The sequence below is a fragment of the Centruroides sculpturatus genome, unplaced genomic scaffold (genome assembly GCF_000671375.1).
Source record: "Centruroides sculpturatus isolate CEXI.00-Female unplaced genomic scaffold, Cexi_2.0 scaffold1339, whole genome shotgun sequence".
NCBI lineage: Eukaryota > Metazoa > Arthropoda > Arachnida > Scorpiones > Buthidae > Centruroides > Centruroides sculpturatus.
Genome location: NW_019385710.1, coordinates 198,128 through 220,325, shown reverse-complemented (window position 1 = coordinate 220,325; position 22,198 = coordinate 198,128). Strand labels below are relative to the sequence as shown.

General features: G+C 31.6%; 2 protein-coding genes and 1 long non-coding RNA gene across 3 annotated transcripts; all 3 read left to right on the top strand.

The window, feature by feature from the left end:
- Nucleotides 1–149: 149 nt before the first annotated feature.
- On the top strand, nt 150–750 carry LOC111641422 (vicilin-like seed storage protein At2g18540). Its single transcript, XM_023387587.1, has one exon. The coding sequence runs from the start codon at nt 154–156 to the stop codon at nt 748–750; it is 597 nt and encodes a 198-aa protein (XP_023243355.1). The 5' UTR covers nt 150–153.
- Nucleotides 751–2,862: 2,112 nt separating this feature from the next.
- On the top strand, nt 2,863–13,587 carry LOC111641423. Its single transcript, XR_002759401.1, has 4 exons — nt 2,863–3,068; nt 4,102–4,288; nt 11,506–11,648; nt 13,094–13,587. It is a non-coding gene; the product is annotated as an uncharacterized LOC111641423 (long non-coding RNA).
- A 3,926-nt stretch (nt 13,588–17,513) lies between these two features.
- LOC111641424 lies at nt 17,514–18,248 on the top strand. The gene is made up of 3 exons (XM_023387588.1): nt 17,514–17,605; nt 17,674–17,728; nt 17,810–18,248. The coding sequence occupies exons 1-3, from the start codon at nt 17,544–17,546 to the stop codon at nt 18,026–18,028; spliced, it is 336 nt and encodes a 111-aa protein (XP_023243356.1). The 5' UTR covers nt 17,514–17,543; the 3' UTR covers nt 18,029–18,248.
- Nucleotides 18,249–22,198: the final 3,950 nt, after the last annotated feature.

Below are 22,198 nucleotides of genomic sequence, written 5' to 3'. Positions count from 1 at the left end.
CATAATACCACCTTCTCCTCTATTAGTAGTAAAATCTAAAATTTTAGTGTAATTCTTATAATTGCTTAGATACAACTTTTTGATTTAAAAAATATTCCAAACTTTATCAATTTCTAATCAACTGTTTAATCTCATTAATACTGACAGAAAAAGATGGACGAATTTTTGGAAAGAATTGAAAGACGAAGAGAAAGAAATCGGGATAGAGAAAGACAAAGAAGAAATAACGAAACACCGAATCAGCGAGCGGAAAGGTTGAGAAAAAATAGGGAACGCACTCGATTATATCGTCAAAGAGAAAGAAGATTGGAAGAAAGAGCAAGGAGGTTACAAAGAAATGAAGTAAGTGCCAACGAAAGAGAAAGTTTAGAACACGAAATAGGAATTTTAAGAAGAAATGAACGAAGAGTCACTGAACGAGGAAGATTAGAACAAGAAGTAAGAATGCTAGGAAGGAATGAACGAAGAAGAGAAGAAGGAAGAGAGGGTGAACACAGTATGAATGTCGAAACAGATAGAGAACATGCAGAAACACAGCGTGAAGAAACACAAAATGAAGAAGGAAGAAGGAGAAATGAAGAAGGAAGAAGGAGAAATGAAGAAGGAAGAAGGAGAAATGAAGAAGGAAGAAGGAGAAATGAAGAAGGAAGGAGAAATGAAGAAGGAAGAAGGAGAAATGAAGAAGGAAGGAGAAATTTTCCATCTTACATATCTGTCAAGAACATAAACACTTATAATGTATATTTTTAACCCATTGAAATTTTGTAATACAAATAACTAGTAAGTTATTTACTCAGGAGTAATCTTTTAAAACAATTCCCATTATTGTAATTATTATTTAAATTGAGGGTAAGAGTGTTGGATGTTTCCTTATCAAAATCCGTTTGTTGAAAATCGCATAATTTAAAATGTTTTATAGCATGCCGCAATTAGTATGGAAGATGATTTATTATAAGAATATTTATAAGTTAAATATATTTATTCCTTATAAATTTTCGATTGTAGTTCTACAATATCAAGTAAATTACTTTTGCTCGATAATAAATTAACGTTATATTTCTGACAGATTATTAAATTTATTTTCATTGTTTTCATAAACTTTCTAGTAGTTTTATTTTTACTTCTTAAAGAAGACTATGTATATATAATTATATATATTTACATATCTTTAGACATAATTATATATAATTACGTCTTTTTGATTCTCTTTCGTTAATGTATCCTTCATTTCAATGTTTTCATTGCTCATAGCTAATGTGCAGGAACTTTGTTAATACAGTTAGCGACAGTAAAAGGGTTAAAAAAACGGGTTATACATCAATACAAACGCCTCGTTTTGCTTTTGCACTCATTTCAAAATCTGATCATTCAATACAGTTTGATCGATGATTTCGGTTATCGTTACAAAATATTTACTAAGAAAATCTGTACAGATATTCTTTGGATTCTTCGTTTTCAAAATCATTATTTTCCAGTTCTATATGAAGTTATTGCTCTTCCTGTCCTCGAAGGTCGTCGTTAGTAAGGCTCTCACCAGAAACCTGCAGTTACTCCTCAATATCTTGTTTGTCTACATCTCCTAGTCTTGCTTTATCGATTAGGTTAACAATTTATTCAACTTAGCTAATGATACAGCGATAGGCTCTTCTCGTGCAGAAATTTTGGATACATTCAGCCATAACTTCTTCCACACTCCTTTCGTGCATTCATCAGTTAATTCTTGTTACGCCAAGTCGATATTTTTTATGGCTTCCATGATGTTATATTTTTACCAAAATTGCACCAAACAAACATAGATTTAAGGGAAGTACAGCGCTACGACGAATTGCCGCCTTTTACTGATTGGTTCGTGTTCGTACATTATCATATTATATACGAATCAATGAATTGCCGCGATAATTTGAATCAGCGTAAATTTTGAGCTTTTTTTATGCTTCGAGCAGACCTCGTTATATCGAATCAGCGTTAATCGAGGCAGCGTTAAGCGGGGTCTTACTGTATATCCTTCTTCCGGATGTATAAGCCTCATTCCATTTTCAGAACAGAAAAAATTGGTGTTATAGGTGAGAAAATATAGTAAATTACTTAAGTGTATTATTGGCTACAGTCCATTGTACAAAATCTTCGGCACTTATTTAATAATTCATATAGAACTATGTGTTAAGAACATTTGGAAATAATTAAGATTAATAGTGAACTAGTAATGGTAGATAAATAGTAAAGATTAATTGAAAATATTGGGTTATCGGTCCGCAGTTTCCGGTGTACGTAGTTTATATCTTCGATAGGCTAGGCTACCACTTGCGATTTCTATTCGCGCGATTTTTCAGTCGCAAAAATAAAACTCACTGTTTCCAATACAAGTGCATACACTTGCGACTAAACAATCGCAGCGATTAAAAACTTGTAACTGATCCTATTTTCGCTGTGACCCGACTGTCGACTCTACCCAGACAAGCATGACATGCACACACTTGCTATAGTCTGGTTCAGGTAGGGCCAACATAAATTCATTAGACGGGCCGGATCTGGCCCGCGGGGCAGATCCGGCCCGTCTAATGAATTTATGTTGGCCCGCGATCAATCTTTCAATATTAGCTACTGAAGACCGAATAGCTCGATGAAAAATTCTGACGCTTAAAAAAGTAAAAAGAAAATCAACAACTCACTGTGCTTTTGAATTGAACCATCCATTACAAATCTCGTAAGTACAGCGTAGAGTGATAACGTGAAAAATGTATCTGTAATCTTTAATCTGACACCACAATGAGATCTCGCACCACCTCAAAATCTTCCTAGGGCAGTCTCTGATTCGGCCCGTGAAAAAAGTTTTTTTTCCAATTCGGCCCGGGGACAGAAACTGTTCGCCACCCCTGGTCCAGTTGCAATTAAAAATTATTATTTTTTTAACAATTAAAAATTTATTGTTAATCTCGTCGACAATACTTTTTGATGTTCATTGTTACAGAAGTCCATTGTTGACTTTTCTTATAATGGCTCTAATAATATTGTTAATATTAAATTACATTTAAAAAATTATTCTACTCGTAATCGTGGATAAAGTTTAAGTAACAATATAAAATAATATTAATATTTAAATAATTTTTACATTGATAAAAATTTGTTTCGTATGATTGAATATGAAACATGATAATTGTAAATTTCATTTTAAAATCTATGAGTTTTAACTATATCAACTTTTCAGTGTCAGTTTTAGTATTTCAAACAGTCAAACCAAATATCCTTTAGTTTATCAACGTACAATTTATTATTCAATTTTTTATTTTACATACTTGTATGCATTTTGGTTAGATATACAATCTCAATTTTTTTTCAATGCTGTAAAGATCCTCTCATTATAACTTTACTGTGGAAATTATAAATTTCAACTTGCTGACTAGTTTTCATTTATACGTTCTTTTATAAAAAACAATTATAGGTAAAATCAATTCCGGGTACAAGTACTTATCCAGTTTTATACTACTAACATAATATTATATATATTAAATACTACAGTACTTACATACATAGTTAACTAGATTATTAACATAGGATTACTCACTGTTATATACTTCTGGACCCCATTAAGATTGCAGAACATTACAACTTATAATATGTAAAACATTTTATATAATGCTTGTGTCTACTTCACACATTTTTGTGAATTAACACTTGTTATGCTAAGGAAAGAGAAACAAACGATATAAATTAATTAAAACCTAATTCATCAGTAATCACCTATGATCTTACTATTCTACTCGCAATTAAATTTTTACCTATAATTGCTTTTTATAAAATTGTAAATAGACATGAAGTTAGTATATATAATTTCTACAGTAAAATTATAATGAGAGAAAATGGTGGATTTATAGCACTGGCAAAAAGGAGATGTTATGACGACCCGTAATGCTTATGCAAAAAATGCAATGCATATGTAGAAAAGTACACTGAATTATAAATTGTACGTTTTTAAATTAATGAATATTTCGTTTGGAAGTTTGAAATACTACACATAATAATGAATAGATTACAGAAATAAAACTCAACAAAATACAGCTACACGATTATGAAAAAAAATTAAATCTATCCTTTTTTTTCTAGGAGATATTTACTTCATGTTGGATTTCGACGATTTTTCTGTTCGGATTGTCTTTTTTCTGTTTGCATATTTGCAAAACCGACATTTTACCAAATAAATCTTTAATTATGGCACATCATATTCTTTCTCCGATTGCATGGACAGCTTTAATTGCATGGATATGTGTAGCGTGCATTTCGGGATATGGAGGTATGTTGATAATCTTATGTATTGTAAGGAAATTCTATTGTTATTTTTAGTGCTTTTTACATGATAAAAATAAAAGGAGAATTAAATAATGTTTACAGAAATATACTAAAAATAAAACGCAGAAAACTGAAAATAACATTTCTTACTTCAAGATCACAATAAATCGTCTTAGGTAAATTGATTTTCATCTTCATTAATTATTAGCTGAAGCAATAGAACTACTGCATTTGACATTGATCGGCAGATGTGTGCAGATACATTGGTTCATCAAACACTAAGTAAAAAGAAACTGAGCTTCATTGCTTAGAAAACCAAAATTGTATTAAAAACAGTTAAAAACTGATCCAAATCTAAATTTAAAAATTGTTGTAGAGATCATGTAAGTAGACAGCTGTCAATCGTCAACTCGATCTATAAGTAGACTTTTCAAGGCGACCTGTGACCGCGAATATCACATTTCATAAATACTCGCAGCATATCAAAATTTTGGTTAGTCCGGGTATTACCATTAAAAATATACATATTTCATTTTGGAAATAAGTACGAAATATATGTATTTTTAAAAAGTCATGATTAGTAGTCATGCCAATGCTGTAAATTTCCAACATACACATTCTCAACCAAAACACGTTCTGACTTTTTGAAAAACTCGCTTACGTTAGCTAAATAGATTTCACTAAATATAAGAGCACAGAAACAAATAAAATTTTGTGCGTAATATACAATTATCTCTCTATAGAAAATAATTTAATTGAAGTACAGTTTGTTAAGAAATTATAACACCAGTACATATCATAAGTTTTCTGAAATTCAACAATGATTAATGGTTAATTATTATACTCAATAAAATAAACACAAGTATTGAAGACATTTTGAACAATTAGTTCAACAACTTTAACACATTTTAATTAATAGTTTTACAAAAGTCAAATTTTCACTTTCAATACATTTATGAGATCATAAAATCAAAGTTTCAAAAGCAAATTTCTTGAATTATAGTTGATTGTTGCTTCAGTTCTTCGTATGAATCTAAGAAGCGTGTTTCGTATTGACCTATAGAGTTTTTCACTAAATCCTTGTCAATATTATTTCATTAATGGGCAATTTCGCATTCAAGTTCTTGAACTTGTAAAAATTGGCGATTGCTTGCGATTATGTTCTGACTTTGAATACCTCAAAAGTTTTCAACAGAATTTCTTAATAGCTAAAGTGTAACATTAATTTTTTTGTCTGAAGCCAGACTTGAATTGCGTTTGAGTTGTGTCAGCAAGCATTGTCTTTTTAATAATACTATTTATTTCTTGTAAAATATTATCTATGTGAGAGCAAATGTTTTTTAATAACAGCTGATAATTTTCGGATATTTATTTAATTTTAATTTTAACATGAACAAGTTTATCACCATACGAGAATGCTCCCTAAGTTATGACAAGACCTTCATTCATTTGACTGCTAAAAAATTCTTTTTGTAACAAATATAATCAAACACTAAAAATTTGCTGAGCTTATTATTTATTTACTGTTCAAACGTTTTCAGCCTACTTCTAATAGGCCATCCTCAAGATATTACCGTTTAACAATTGAATACAAAACTTTCGAATAAATTTTAAATTTAAATTTTTAACGTTTTCAGCCTACTTCTAATAGGCCATCCTCTACTTAACTAAAAATTTTTTAACATATTAAATAATAAATATATATAAAATTAATATAACAAAAAATAAAAATAAAAAATATACATTAAACTAGTAAAATATATCTTCCATAAGTTTACGGGTTTTTAATTCCTATTTCTTTTTCTAACAAGTATTTCTATACCGTTGGCAGAGCATTAGCATCCTTTGCGTTTAAGCAATTATTATTTATTTTACTCTTATATATCTGCATTTTTTCTATGCCAAACGCAATAGTCGGATAATGGAGCGGTCTAACTATCCTTGTATCATCCCACTTAACATTTGCTCCATCTGATTGTGCCATGATTGCCAAGATGGTGTTGTTGTTCCCTTTACTAACGTCACACATGTGCTCCTTTAAACGAGCCGCCAGGTTTCTCGTGGTAACTCCCATATAATCTTTTGCCACTCCTAGTTGTTGATTTTCAAAGGGAATTATATAAACCCAGCCTTTTCTTTCATTCCTATCTTGTCCTTATCATTCCTTAGCAATTTGTAGATGTGTGGCGCTCGTTTATAAACAGTTCTTGTGCTCTTATATTTACATAGTTCTTCCATTATTCCTTCTACCTTCCTGTTGTATGTAAACTTATTAAACCTATTTTTTAGCTTATCCCGTTTGTTTGTCTCTTGTTTGTAACCTTTGACCAATCCGTTAATTGTAGATGTTTTGTATCCTAAACTTTTCGCAATCTTCCTGATTCAGTTAATCTCGCTAATTCTATCCTGTACGTTGGTGCAATATAAGAACGCTCTTTTAATAAGCGCCCTAAACGATGCCGTCTTGTATCTAAACGGATCATTAGACCATGCCGGGATATATAGTGGAGAATGTGTGGTTTTAGATACACTGCCGTTTGTACATATCCTTGTTTAAATCTTATGTTAATATCCAAAAAATGGATATGTGTATGGCTTTTTTGTTCAAATTTTAGTTTTAACCCATGCTTATTGTTATTTATCGTAATTAAAAATTCCTCAATCCTTCGGTTATTTTTCCAAACTATCAATACGTCATCAACATATCTTTTGTATAATATAATGTCCTCCATGCAGTTTTCTAGAACCTCCTTCTCTAGTTGACGTACCACTAATTCGCACAAGAGACTCGACATGGGACTACCCATTGGGACTCCTTTCCTTTGTTTGTACACCGTCCCATTGAACGTAAAAAAGGATTGGTAACACATCAAATCCGCCAATTTATTTAAGTCTTCCATATATGCTGTTAATCCTGGATTATGTTGTATCATAAAATCAACAAGAGTATTGAAACAAGATGTTAATTTCATGGAAGGGTACATGCTATCAAAATCCATAACCGTTCCTATTTCATCATTCATCAGTGCCAAACCTTGTAACTCTTTTACCAATTTATTTGGATCCTGTGTTACATATACATTATCTTCCAACATTTCATAGATATACTTTTTTAATCGTTTCTCTAATATAAAGGTTGGAGCATCACATTTCTCAACTACCAGTCTAATTTCTTTGTTTTGCTTGTGAGTTTTTTGCGAACGCAAATATTCTGGGTATTCGGGGGCACGGGTTATGTGACCTTTTTAATAACGTCATGTACTTCGCGAGTGGAGTTTTTTCTAGTTTTTTAACTTTGTTGTTCGTTATTGTTACAATCTTATCGTCCACGATATCACATTCCGTTTTCTTAAGATAATCTTCAATGACTTCATTATACCTTCCTCTTTCCATAATAACCATTTGTTTAGTTTTGTCGGCGTTTGTTAACACTAACTGATTTTTCGTTAGCCATTCTTTTGTATATTTCATATTTAATTTTTCCCTACAAACTACCTTATGTCTTTCCTTTTTTATGAAAACCATCTTCCATTTAAAATAATTCCTTTCTACTTCATTAAGACCGGCCATACCTCTTTCCATTTCAGCCATTGTAGTTTCCCAATCGTTCATGTTATTTGGAACGTAACTGGGTCCATTCTTTAATACCATATCCACAATTTTTGGTACTTTGGTCCCATAGAATATAAGGCGGTACACTTCTTTTTTGTTTCTTGGGAGCTTGTTTCTTTACAATCCACCTTATTTTTTTGAAATATTTCTTTTCAAGGGTATTTGTTACCCAGTCCGTTAGCCTTACTACCTTATTATTGATTTCTTTTATCCCCTCAAAAGCCTATCATATAATACTATTAATAAAATTATGTAATGCCACTAACCTATTATTATTATTATTATTAAACAGACATCAACACCCGTGAGCTAATTTATTTTACATTTAATTTCTTAAAATACATAAAAATGCTTGTAATAAAGAATAAACGAACATCATCTTATTTCATGAGTGCTGCGGCACTTATGAGATAACACTTAAAATACAAGCATAAGAAGCACAGCAATTGTGATAAATATATATAAATAAAGCTTGAAATTAATAGAATATGTAAAAGTTCACGTCACATCTTACACCTTGTGACAGCACACCGTTTGAGGAACACTGTTCTAGAGTAATAGTGCACGGATTTTTCTTCCGTAAAGTTATTTAAAGCTACTCTCTAATGTCAAAAACGAACTCCAATAATTTTGGATTCTTTTTAATTAANTCAGTGTTCTGCAACCTTTTTCTACTCGCGGCACACCCATGACTCAACATGGCACACCAAAATGTTATTCCCCTCAAAAATGTATGATATGATACTATTAATAAAATTATGTAATGCCACTAACCTATTATTATTATTATTATTAAACAGACATCAACACCCGTGAGCTAATTTATTTTACATTTAATTTCTTAAAATACATAAAAATGCTTGTAATAAAGAATAAACGAACATCATCTTATTTCATGAGTGCTGCGGCACTTATGAGATAACACTTAAAATACAAGCATAAGAAGCACAGCAATTGTGATAAATATATATAAATAAAGCTTGAAATTAATAGAATATGTAAAAGTTCACGTCACATCTTACACCTTGTGACAGCACACCGTTTGAGGAACACTGTTCTAGAGTAATAGTGCACGGATTTTTCTTCCGTAAAGTTATTTAAAGCTACTCTCTAATGTCAAAAACGAACTCCAATAATTTTGGATTCTTTTTAATTAATAGATTTTATTATATATACGTTTAATTAAGTCGATGGGCCGGAAAACGCAATAAAAAACGTAATTTTTTAAAAATATTTGGAAATATAAGACCAGCTAGTATTAACCCCAATTTAAACCGTTTACCTCCTTAGACTTCTATGAGAATGTCTCGGGAAATCCAACACCAACTGTTCTCAAGGTCATCCAGCTGTAAACACAATGCCTCATTGGTGTCAAGTTTCGCAGAAAGGCGAGACAATGGAAAATAAAGTTTGAAGCTTTATCTTCAAAATTAACGCATTTCTTTCCTTTTTTCAGTTTTAAGTATTTTTTATGTTTAATTAAAAATTCCTAAACGAAAATTAGGGAAAAAGTGGTTAATAACTACAATTTAACATCAATTCCTATAATAAGCAAATTTCCCAATAGACCTTCAAAAATTTTTTAAAAAAAGCACAGAAGTTATTAAGCTTTAAAGAGAATGAGCAAAATCCTGTTACACTAGCAATAAATTTCTATATGTATGAATGTCATATTCATACATACAGAAATTACTTCGAAGTGCTTTTGTATTTCTCGGTATTTCAATTTCAGGGTGTTATATGTCCAAAAATGTAAAAATATTTGAGTTAATTTTCAATTTCATCGCTATACTTTTCCTCTTATATATACAGCAGCCAAGAAAGTGATAATAAAAAAAAACCTTTTACAATTAGCAAATTTTAGGTATTGCTTTCTGAGAGGAAAAAAATACAAAAGAAACAGGATCCAGTACTTCAGTTTTAAAAGATAGGCTTACAAAAACGAGCGTGTAAGAGAAAACATTTGTATTTATTTCTAGTTGTATTGATACTTTGTAAATGTCAAGTGAATATATTTAATGTTTCAAACAAATAGAATTAAAATTGTTTTCTGGACACTACTGTTTTATCATGGTCCACGAATAAAACATGATGCATTGAATAAATTTCTTTGATAAAATGAGAAAATTTCATTTTACTCTACATTTTACATATTATTCATAATTGTATCTAATATTATACTGAAATATAAAGAAGTATAGAAAGAAAATTGTGAATATTTTATCATACATTGTAATGTCATACTTTTTATTTTATGAATACAAACGCTAAGGTGTTTTTGTAGGGAATGTCAACAAGTATAAAAAGGAAGAATCGACTTTGTATATTTTATGATGTATAGATAAGAAATAAATAAAAATATTTACAATTGTTAAATATTTTATCAGGTTGTAAAGGAGAAATTTAAACATTTTAAAAGGTAACAGAAAAATTTTATTGATAGTTAATTTAACAATAACTACAGTTTAGTCTGGTAATATGAACTATATCTCGGCTTCTTGACCATAAACCTCCAATACCTTGAAAGCACAATTCTGGGTTTTCTTTGTATAACGTCTTGCGGGTCGGGTATTGCCATTGAACTCTACATTGGCAACATGTCTCTGCTGGGCCGAAAAATACTTGGTAGGTCTGCTATGGACTTGTTGTGTTCATGGTATGTCTAGGATGTAGGATGGATGAGGCACATCCTCCCAACACAGATTAGCCAACTTCTTTAAGATGAGCTTCGCTCTGTATGCAGGCGCGTTGTCGTGGTCATATCGAACTTTATAATTTTCTCGGCAAGGATATTGATGTCGATGTTCAAACGATGCAGTTCACAACAAAGTTAATTCGTAACAGAGGTGTTTTCTGGAATCAGTTCCATTATGATGACAGAAAACAAACTCACATTATTGCCATTTTTAGCTATTTGTGGTTTGAAACAGGTGCTTGACATCTGTCATCCATCGAGGCTACAGCAAAAGATGAAATCGTAAGCCTCCATAACGTTGTGGTGACTTTGGAATTGAGAAAGAAACGGGCACGCAAATATGTTTACGATAGTTTTATAATTATAGACATTGCTGATGCGTCCATTTCCAATGAAACAAGTTACAAATCGCCATATATACCAACACTTAACGTCCTACCAGAGCCGGCCCTACCATAGGGCGAACGGAGCAGCCGCTCCAGGCGCTAAGCCCTAGAGGGCTCCTCAGTGGTAAAGAAAATTAAAGGGTATAAATTAGGGGTAACCAAGGGGACGCCATAATAGGATCTCGCTCCATCCTAAAATTTGCCNCCAGAGCCGGCCCTACCATAGGGCGAACGGAGCAGCCGCTCCAGGCGCTAAGCCCTAGAGGGCTCCTCAGTGGTAAAGAAAATTAAAGGGTATAAATTAGGGGTAACCAAGGGGACGCCATAATAGGATCTCGCTCCATCCTAAAATTTGCCTCGGGCCGGCACTGCGTCCTACAATATATTTTCCAGTCGTATGTACAAAAAAATAAAAATGGGTATATTTCCCTTTTATCAATTAATAAGATTGTTGATATCATTTATGTATATAAATATTGTTAACATAATTTCTATACATACTGTAAATATAATTTTATAATATTGTAGGTGTCGTGAACAAATTCCTTTCTTTCTACTTCTTTGTCGCAATGGATCGACTGGTATTCTGGATTTATCTTCTGCACCCTTTAGTTTTTCTTTATGTCTTTGGGAAGATTAGAAGCCCAAACTCAGTTACAGAAATAAATTTGGTATAACTTTGTTTATTTCTAAAATTGTTTCTATAATTTTTGAAAAATATATTTTTCGATATTTTAATTATATACTTTTTCTGTAATTTATTTAAATTCTAATTCATTATTTATATAATATTTCATAATATTTAGAATTTTCCGGTAAGAAAAATCAATCAAACTTTCGTATTTATTTTCCAACATGACAACGTTAGAGGAAACTGTTTACATGACGTTGTTTACCCTGCTCTGGTATTATGAAAAAAATAACATTCTTGGTATCATATGTTAAATTTGACCCAAGTGACAAACTTGCTATATGATCAAAATAACAACACTTTATTACAATATTTTTTAATGAAATAATATGGGATTACAATGTATTATTACATTCAAATAATATTACACAAAGCTTTTTGTCCTCTATGCAAAATTTGTTGGCTTTGGTTGCACAACCGTTTGGTATGCTTTTCACACAAACTTATTGTACTCGTTACAGACTAATTTGGTTTCCATATCAATAGATCTGGGACAAATATAGCATTTCTTGCGTTAACCTGGATGAATATATGTGGTGCTTTTGGCTGGTCAGGGTGCTTCTGGTACAATGTAGAAACTGCAAATGACCTATTTGACATCTTTCGGCGTCGGCTGTACTTTCAATCATTGAAGTGCATGTGGAAAAATCAAAACGAGGGCTAATTCCTTCAAGAACTATGGCCGTTTGTCTCTCTTATGTTCTGCAAAGTTAGGCACATTTTCACTGTCTACTCCACTTAGTTTACCTGAACACTGCAGAACATCTTCGTAAGAAAGTCCTCGTCGTCTCGTATTATTATTATGCCACGCCGTCACACAACCCTGGAATATGGAAAAAATACCATAGAACATTGAAGACACTATGGTGTCAATTTGATCCAAAACGGAAAATAAGTATAAATATAAACTAAGCAAAAGGAATTTGAAACTATCGAATATGCGTCACATATTTAGGAATACCTTACGACAAAATACGTGGCAGGCGAAGTGTCGCGATAGTTTCCAAAAAAGATGGTTTAAAGAAAGCTCCTGAAAAGATGGTCCATGGTCCAAAAGTAGAAGAGTAGGGTTAAATAATAGAAGAAACTGTAAACATTTTCATTACGTCTTCTCATTCATCTTAGAAACACAAATGTTTTTTGAAGATGATGTCGACCTTCCATTAGAGGTTACAGACGATTACAGTTTCTTCTATTTTCTATAAGTATTATTGTTGTCCTGACTATTGTTGCATTTACTAATTATATTGTTTTCCATGTTTTTTTTCTCACTGATTTTTTTAATCAAATATTTTCTTAGATAAAATATTATATTTACTGTTTAATCTTATAAATTCAGACTATATTTACAGTACATATATGTATTTAAGCAAATAAATATAGTAAATTTATGTTAAACATTAATAAATCTGTATATTTTTTCAGTGGATGCTATTCCTGTTCGTGTTGTTTTTTTCCACTATTGGAGCTGTATTCTGTTACCTTTTTTTGGAGATTCCAGTCTCATATTTTCTGCGGGAATTTGTTTCCAAGAAAAGTTTTAAGAAAAAGTACGAATAATAAAAATAAACAAAATGAAACACAACATAAAGAAATTAACTGAATTATGATATCAATATCCGGAAGTGAGAGAAAAGAGATACACAAGGGAAAAGTACGAGACCTCCACTCTTTCTACGTCTAACAAATATGGAAATATAACACAATATATAAAATTAACATATAACATTTATAGCAATTTTGTATTATGCTTGCAGCATGTAAATTAATATCGATGTTTTTCTGTGTCGGATATCTAGGGAACTGTTGTAATTTGTAATCTCTTGTCAACGTTAACTGATATTTTTTATTAATCCGAATTTATTAGGTAGTTATCTCATTATCTAGAATATTTGGCTATGGTGTTAAAAATGTATACAATTCTTAATAAATATATATACAAATTTAGTATAAATAGTTTCGTTGGTATTCGTATGATACGTTAACAAATACACTTGATTCATACACTTGTCAACTCGTTGTATATTATGATATAACCGTCAAAAATAATCAAAGCAAAAGTAAGTAGAAACCCAATTCCAAATATTACTTCTACTTACGCTCTAACAACCTAAATATATAAAATTACTTGTTCTGACTGACCGGCTGATTGATTCATCATCGCTCACAGCAAACCGCTGAACCTAAAGAGGTGACATTTGGTACACAGTTAAGGTACGTCATTAAAACGAACACTGAGAAGGCATTTTTCGAAATTTCCCCGCGGGAGGGGAGAAGTGAGCATTAAGGCTTAACCGGAAAAACGGCTTCTACTGTTTTACATTCGAATTTGTTTTTGCATATTGGTTCGATTATAGAACGATTGTAAACGTTCCAGAAAATTGATTAAATTGAAAACAGTTTGTTTGATTTTCAGAGATTGGTATTATATAACAATTACTGTGGTTGTTGAAATACCGAATATAAATGGTGTTTGCTTGTAAAATGCGCGCGGGCCAAGTCGCGGGTAACAGCTATTACAGAATATTTTTATGGAGCATATCTATTACTATACTATATCTATAAAGCAAAAAAATAAAAAAATAACCTGAATTTTTTATATTGCATTATTGTATACTCAATAAAAAGCATCAAAAATAATACTAAAACTTTTGAAAAGTTCATAAACTCAATAGGAAGATTGAATCCATTTGAAATGTCATATGAAAGGTTTACAAGAATCAAATATTTTAAAGAAAGTACTGTTTTTTGCAATGAAAACACATTTAATTTCATCGTTCAAATAAAAAAAATATTTCATAATTATTATGAAATTGTATCAAAACAAAATTTTAACTTAAAGACATTTTTCGAAACAAAAATGTAAAAAATTAAATTACAGTCGACCCCCCTATAAGATATAGATACGTTCCAATTTATTAGGAATCCGATTTCTTACAAGTCGTTCCAATCACAGCCCGACACGTGTCAAATTTACGGACTACGGCTGATTGAAAAGTTTTCTTCCATAAAATTAATCGATTCTACACTAATCCGACTCAACATTTCCAAAATACGTATATTTTTTCGTAGTTTTATAGGAATCGTAATTATAGGGACCGTAATTATAGGGGGGTCGACTGTANCTGCAGAAAGCATATATATAATTATAATAAACTTACAATAAATTAAGTTAATATATAATTATATATACAGTAGCTAATTTATATATAATTAATATATAATTATATGTACAGTACCTAATTTATATATAATTTATATATAATACTAAACAGACGATAGCAAACTCAATTTAGCCGCTCCGTAGCGTGGCGCAGGGTCAGAGGAAAGTAGTTCGGCTGCTCATCCACTATTGGTCCAGATTCTATCAATCTTGTCGCGAAACGACGTTATGGGAGGTACTTTATACAAAGGTTGCTACAATTTTTTCGCTACGTTATAGGAATTGTCGTTATAGGAACGCACGTTATAGGGGGGTCGACTGTATTTCACATTGTTAATTGTCATAATCTACATAAAATAATAATAATAAGGTATTTAATTTTTAGATTAAAAAGTAAATTTTAATAAACTTAAAAAAATAATATCTTTTTTAGCTTTATATGCAAAGTTTATAGGTAAACTTTCTTATAGATTTGTTACTTCTGTTTTATTTATAACGACATCACTGTTTAATATTACTTGATCATATTAAATTTTACATTTTTAACAATTCACTCTGTGAGTTATTTGCAAATCTGTACATTTTGAGTCTAATAAAAGTCGATAAAGTAGTCAAAAAATTGGGTGGATATGTATGTATATGATTGTGTAGTTTGTGTGTTGGGGTATATTTCGCTTAATATCTCAAAAGGGGTTAAGATTTTTAAAAAAATTCGGCACGGTAGCTTGTATATGAAGAACTGTACCTTGATGCTGTTAAATTTTGTTGGTAAAAGGTAGAGAGTGGGGAGGTAGAGTATGTGCTATATCCCAACAGAAGTAAGACTTAATAGAGTTTATTCGTAGTTAAATTAAGCTGTGCCTGACACATGTGCTCGAGATGCTTGTCCCCATATCGGGACTTCAAGGCCTCCACCATTTGGTTTTAAGTGACGTTGTTACCGAGGGCCTCTAGTACAGTCAAGGCCTGATCGCGGAGGGCCAACGGGATTGCTGTCATGGCCTGTGCTTTAGTCTACCCATTCGTCTTCACTACGGCTTCAAACTGGATTTTATAAGCTAACCATGAAGATGTCCTATCGAAGGTCGGTACGTTAAATCAACTTACTGCCGTCATAGCTATAAAAGGAGTGGCATTCCCAATCTCAGATATGAGCTCAACCAAAGCTTTCTCAACATCTGTGATCTTTACTTCAGCTTTGGCAATTCAATCCTCATGTCGTAGGATCTGCTCTTTACGGTGCTCTACCTGCTTCTTTAATCACTGCCAATCGTGGAGTGCAGTTCCTCCTTTTTATATATTTTAAAATTTGAATTTAATAGTTTATATCAAATTAGTAAACATAAGCTCTATTATTAATTAGGTTTCTGATTTTGTTTATTAATTCAATGTAGAGAAAACAGAAACACCTGGGATAACTTTGAATCCACTTATCAATGGCTAGACTTCCTTACAGAAGTACAATAGTATATTTAAAAGTGATTTACTATAAATTAGGTTAAAACAAAGTATTTCGGTATTTTTAATGTATAAATCTGTAAAATTAACCTGACATAAATATTCAAGTCGTTTGAAACATTTAAATAAAACTATAGAGAAAAAAATTCGGATTTTAACACAGAGTTGCTCTGTCTTTTTAAATGTCAACGTCACACAACTGAAAAATTAACTTTTTTCAGAATATATATAAAAATGATAATACAGAATGAGTTGCTGACACACTGAAATGTGAGAAAATATGGTGTACTGTTATGTATAGAATAGAACGTATAATCACAATATTTAGCGCAACACACGAATTTCATATCATCATCGTTGTCTTAATCATTAATTAACATGTTTTTGCATCGAGACTTTTACATAGGGCAGATGAAGCATCGTTCTTTTTCTTTTGTGGTTCTTATCCACTAGAACAGCGTATTGGAGCTAATTTGTCCTTCCAATTAAAATAACCTGACTTCCAGTTTGCATAAAAAATTGCATCAAATGAAAACTATTTCCTTTTAAAAGCTACAGAATTAAGTAAAAATAAACAAAATTCTTAATAGATAAGTAGAATTTGTTTAATTAACGTTAAATAGCGTTAATTTAAATTTTTAATTATTAAATTAGCGTATTAATATTTAAAACGTTATGTTCTTAACTAAAAAATGCCATAAAATAATTAGTAAACATTGTTCGAAGACTTCCGTGTTATTTTCATTAAATTAATTTGAAAATGTAATTACAATAAATATTTTCTTTTCTTAACTGATAAGAAAATATGTGTCGTCGGTCTGTACGACTGTCTTTCCTTAATCTTGAGAACGGAATTAGAGAAATGAAATCGAAGATCACACCTGGAAAGAATTGCGTCACGAAACTTCTATTAACTATACAATACCGTCTGATGCAAACCGAAAGTAACGTAATTTTAATTCAAACCGAAAGTAACGTAATTTTAATTCAAACGTTCCTATGAAAGATATAGATGTATGACACTATTTTCATTCATCGAACGACGCGATCGTTCGAAATTTTTGCTTGCAAATAAATTTCGGTTATTTGCAAGAAAATAACCGAAATTTGTAAACAAAGAGTAGATTAACGTTTTAAATTTTTTATATTAAAAGTATTTAATATTAATGTAGCATCCTATGACGTTATTATAATGAATTTTTCAACAAAAGTTTTTGATTTATTGTTATCCAATTGTTGCGATTGTTCATTGGAATGCATAAGTGCGCTCGGAAAGTTTCTTTGCGAAATTCGACTGATAAGATGGAGAGGAAGAGGTAAATTGAACGGTTAATTATGTTAATTTATAAGATTTGTTTGATATTAAATGAGAATTTCTTTCTAGTAGGAGAGGAGTTGCCAAACCGAATGTTCGGCAAAACAAAGTTTACCCAATTCAGGTAGACCATTGATTTTTCTCTAAGAAATTTAAAATGATCCTTTACTGGATTATCGATAATTTTAATTTTTATCTTCCGCAGAATGACAAAGATTTGCCTGCGACCAAATGTGACTCCTCGAACAAAGGCGAGTCGTGGTTGCAAGCAAATAACCCGATAAGAGGAGGAAGGTCTATCGGATATTTAAAACATTTATTCCATAGATTCTTGTTGTGTTGCTGCATTTCGGGCGAGATCTCTGATTCGGAGCTAAGTTTTCATTCTTTCTGTCTTTTCTCGGTCAGCAAATTGCGTAAGTAATAATATCTGTGATTTTGTAGACTTAAGAACCGGAAAGGAAACTTATAGATTTCAACTCCGAAGATGACTGTATTTACATTATAAACCCAAGTACTTTATTGACAAGATTATGTCTTGTTTATAAAATCGTGGTTTGCCAGCTTAGAGGTATGAAGGAGTACATGTCAGGAGTGGCAATTTAGCACAGAACATTAAGGTGACCAGATTTTAACACTGGTAAAGCGGAACAAAATTGACAGAAAAAAGGATTGGTTGTCTTGTTGAATAAAAATTGTTCTAGAGCAACAAAATTTTATCATCAATAAGCGTAAAAATTGTATTTTACTGAATTATATATATATATTTTTTAATTTCAACATATGTAAAATTTAAAAAGATAATAAATATAAATAATATTTTACATTTTTAAAAACTTCTTATTCATTCGCATATTGTCTTGTTTGACTGAATTTTTCTTAGTAGATTTAAAATGTTTAAAATGTTATAACATTTTTTGCAAGAATTTGTTAAATTATATTTCCACATAATAAGGCTTTCAAAGTCTGAACACTTAATTGTCATTTATCAGATGTCCACACTTTATTTACGGAAAAAAAAAACGCGTTTAGTCACGGCATTTGTTCCCGCTAAGGACATTGCGTATTCCACAATTTATATTGCATTATTGTATTGAACATAGTTTGTTGCAAAAGGGTAAAATATTTCTAACCGTTTGGTTTTTGTTGAGATTTTTGATGATGCCCAAGATTCAACCTTTTCTTTATTAATATATTTTTTCCTTAATGATACCTCATTAAAAAAATCATATACGAAAATATTACTATCTGGAAAATATTGATTAATGTGATCGAATGATTTTTGCACATTTTTTTCAATTAAGTTCTTGTTTTAACATAGCCCGATGAAATTGTTCAATATCATTGTAATGTACCGTCAATTCTTCTAAATAATCTAAGCAGTTACTGTAGAACTTTTTGACGTGATTCGTGAAATATGTGGGATTTATTGCAGCTTGTTCTTCTACCTGACTTATAAAAGAGCTGCTAGATTGTTTACATATTCTAGCCAAATTTTAGAAGATTCAATTTCAAAAAACTTTTCTAAAATACTTGGACATATATCGTGTGACAGAAACTAGGATTTCAAAGGATCATATATTTTCAAACTTCGTTCAACAGCTGGTAAAAGAGTAACCAGCGCGTTTTTCTATATCCAAGTATTTTCTGATATCCAATTTCCACAATTTCACAAAATTTTTTAAGGCTTTCAACGCGCACAGCGTATATATAGAAATATGAATATACAGTAGAGCGTCGATTATTGGGGACTGCGGTTGTTCGGAATTGGGGACTGCGGTTGTTCGGAAGATCGATGTTTCGGATAACCGATTATGTACGGAAAATATATTAATTTATCCCATCTTCACATTTTTCTCCGTTGCGTGTCGCTTCGCGTTAAATTTTCGTCGATGTTAAGCCTAACGTAAACTTTGTAAAATACTAATGTGAAATCCGGAATTTTTGTCGACCATTTGTCGATTAATTGTCCTGTATTTGCTTAAAATCTAATTAAATTTTACTTTAACTTAAAGTGGAACCTAACGGGGAAAAAAAAAACTTTTCGTTTATGTTCGACATAAACATCCGTTCAATTCGAAACTAATCCCACATTCCAACGCTAAAGTTTATAGTTAACATGGGCCCGGGAACAACTCTGACCCATCTGCATACCTTTTACCTCACAACAATTGGTCACATGACCATTCTNTTTTTTTTTCAACGCGACCTTTTTATGTAACCGAACGAATTTTTTGTGGTGAAAAAAAAAGGAGAGAGAGAAAAAAAAAAGAGAGCAAAGGGTCATTTGAACCATTCTCTATGTAAACATACCTCTACCCAGACAAAACAATCCAAAGGTTTAAAATCACACTACTAAGTGCGATTTTAAAGAAAACAGGGAGTGAATGTGAAATCCGGAAGTTTTGTCGGCTATTTGTCGCTCAATTGTCCTGTATTTGATTAAAATCTAATTAAATAAGTGGAACCTAACGAAAAAAAACTTTTCGTTTATGTTCGACATAAACATCCGTTCAATTCGAAACTAATCCCACATTCCAACGCTAAAGTTTATAGTTAACATGGGCCCGGGAACAACTCTGACCCATCTGCATACCTTTTACCTCACAACAATTGGTCACATGACCATTCTCCCACGCCGAACTTATAAAAACCCCTTCCTTCCCCTTCTCGGGGGAGTCGTTCATTCGCCGTCACTGTGTCCTAAGAATATTGTGTCCTATTAATATACTGTGTCCTATACGATATTGTGTCCGGAAGAAGAATTATTATCCTAATCCTACCACATCGTTGGATATCAAAACCTTTTTACTTAAGAATATTCAAAACCATAAAGAGGTATGGAACAAATTTTTGTGAACTCTCTCTCGGTCCTTCGCGGTTCAGGGATTCAGATTTTCCCTTTTGAAATTGGTTATTGTAATCTCTATGTAGCTAATAAATCGTTGTTATCCTGTTAAAGTGGTGTCATCTTTACTCGTATATCGCCGGTCATCTTACCGACGCACTCCTCCCTCCACCACTCGACCCGAAACATTTAATCCCGTTACCGCGGGAAAGGTTAAAATTTTAATCCATCCTGACCAGTGACAAGGGTTTAACGACCTGTTGCCGGATCGGGAGACCTACACCCTCCCCGGCGGTTCACACTAATAATCGTGGCTATTGTATCGTTAAAACTTATTTTTTTATTTTGTACAAACAAAATAAATATATTGAAAAATATAAAAACAATAAAAAATTATACTTCAGAAGTTAATTTAGTATAAAAAACGCAAAATATTTGAGTAGCCCAAGACATAGCCAAAGATTGCAGCCCCACAGCACTGGCGAAAATTTAAATTTGCCGACTGGAATTCTTTCGGATGATTGACTTTCGGATAATCGACGCCCTACTGTATTTTAATAATATTTTCCACATCTACAGAACAACAAGTCGGCAGCTGTTTGAATAGCTTTATGTATTATGTGTGCTGCCCAAATGCACAGACAACAACAATAATGTTTTGATTAAGGTTTTCGTTTAATTTATAAAAAAATGTTATTCGTACCTCTTCTCCTTTTTCGTCCAAGATTTGCATTTGTATTGTCTGCGTAATGCATTCATTTTTCGTTTTAAATTGTTTTTTCGAAAATATTAAATTAATAATGAAATTGAAAATTGTTTTTGAAGTTTCGCCGGGCAATAATACGAAATCTAAAATTGTAATTTTTATCCAGTTTCCGAATCAAAACATTTAATAACGGTTGGAAATACGTTTTTATCTTTACGATTAGATGCGTCAGAATATATAATAATAATAACAATATAACATAATTAATATAAAAATGTGTTTGCAGATGCTCTAAATGTGCTGGTTTTGCATCCTGCTGGATTATTGCATGATGCCAGACATTTTATTAAAGACTGATTACAAAAGGTAATTTTATAATTAATTGTGGTTACAGATTGACATTTTTTTCCGTATTTTATGCACGGAATCATTTTTTATTTTCATATCGAAGCATTAAATATTCACATTAAATCTTTTGTTGTTTCATTTTACGAATTAATGTTATATATTACGTCACTTCATGCGTTGGAATAAAAGCATTGGTTTGAATAATAATATTAATAGTATTTAACATATTTTCTGTGGAATTTCTTGTACCTATTCATAAGTAATTCACTGATTATATTCAATCACGTGTTGAAAATTGTATGACATCTTTATGTATATTTTTAATGACAGTTAGAAAGAAAATTTATAGACAGGTTACTGATTATTTTAATGACATTTTTCTTTACCGATATAACCTACAGACGAAAATATAATTATTCGAGTAGTAAATATGAATAATTTGAATTAATTGTTATTTCTTTTTTGATCATTTTTGGACTTTTTTTTTTAACTCTTTCCGCCCTGTGGGCACTAAGAGGGCCTCTTTTTGCAGGCCCATTATGGGTTCGGCCAGGCCCACAATGGGGCTGCCGGGCGGTGAGGGACGGGCTCCAACATATCCGAACGGACCATCCCCGAAAAATACCTGGGAATTTTTCGACCCGTTTGGAATCGAACCCGGGTCCCCCAGAGCGGTAGGCTGCCACCTTGAC

Bases quoted from the DNA above. Each gene is read 5' to 3' on its own strand.
- LOC111641422 (XM_023387587.1), top strand. From the start codon at position 154: ATGGACGAATTTTTGGAAAGAATTGAAAGACGAAGAGAAAGAAATCGG.
- LOC111641424 (XM_023387588.1), top strand. From the start codon at position 17,544: ATGCATAAGTGCGCTCGGAAAGTTTCTTTGCGAAATTCGACTGATAAG. The intron at 17,606-17,673 runs GTAAATTGAACG...ATTTCTTTCTAG, and splicing joins GATAAGATGGAGAGGAAGAG to TAGGAGAGGAGTTGCCAAAC. The intron at 17,729-17,809 runs GTAGACCATTGA...TATCTTCCGCAG, and splicing joins ACAAAGTTTACCCAATTCAG to AATGACAAAGATTTGCCTGC.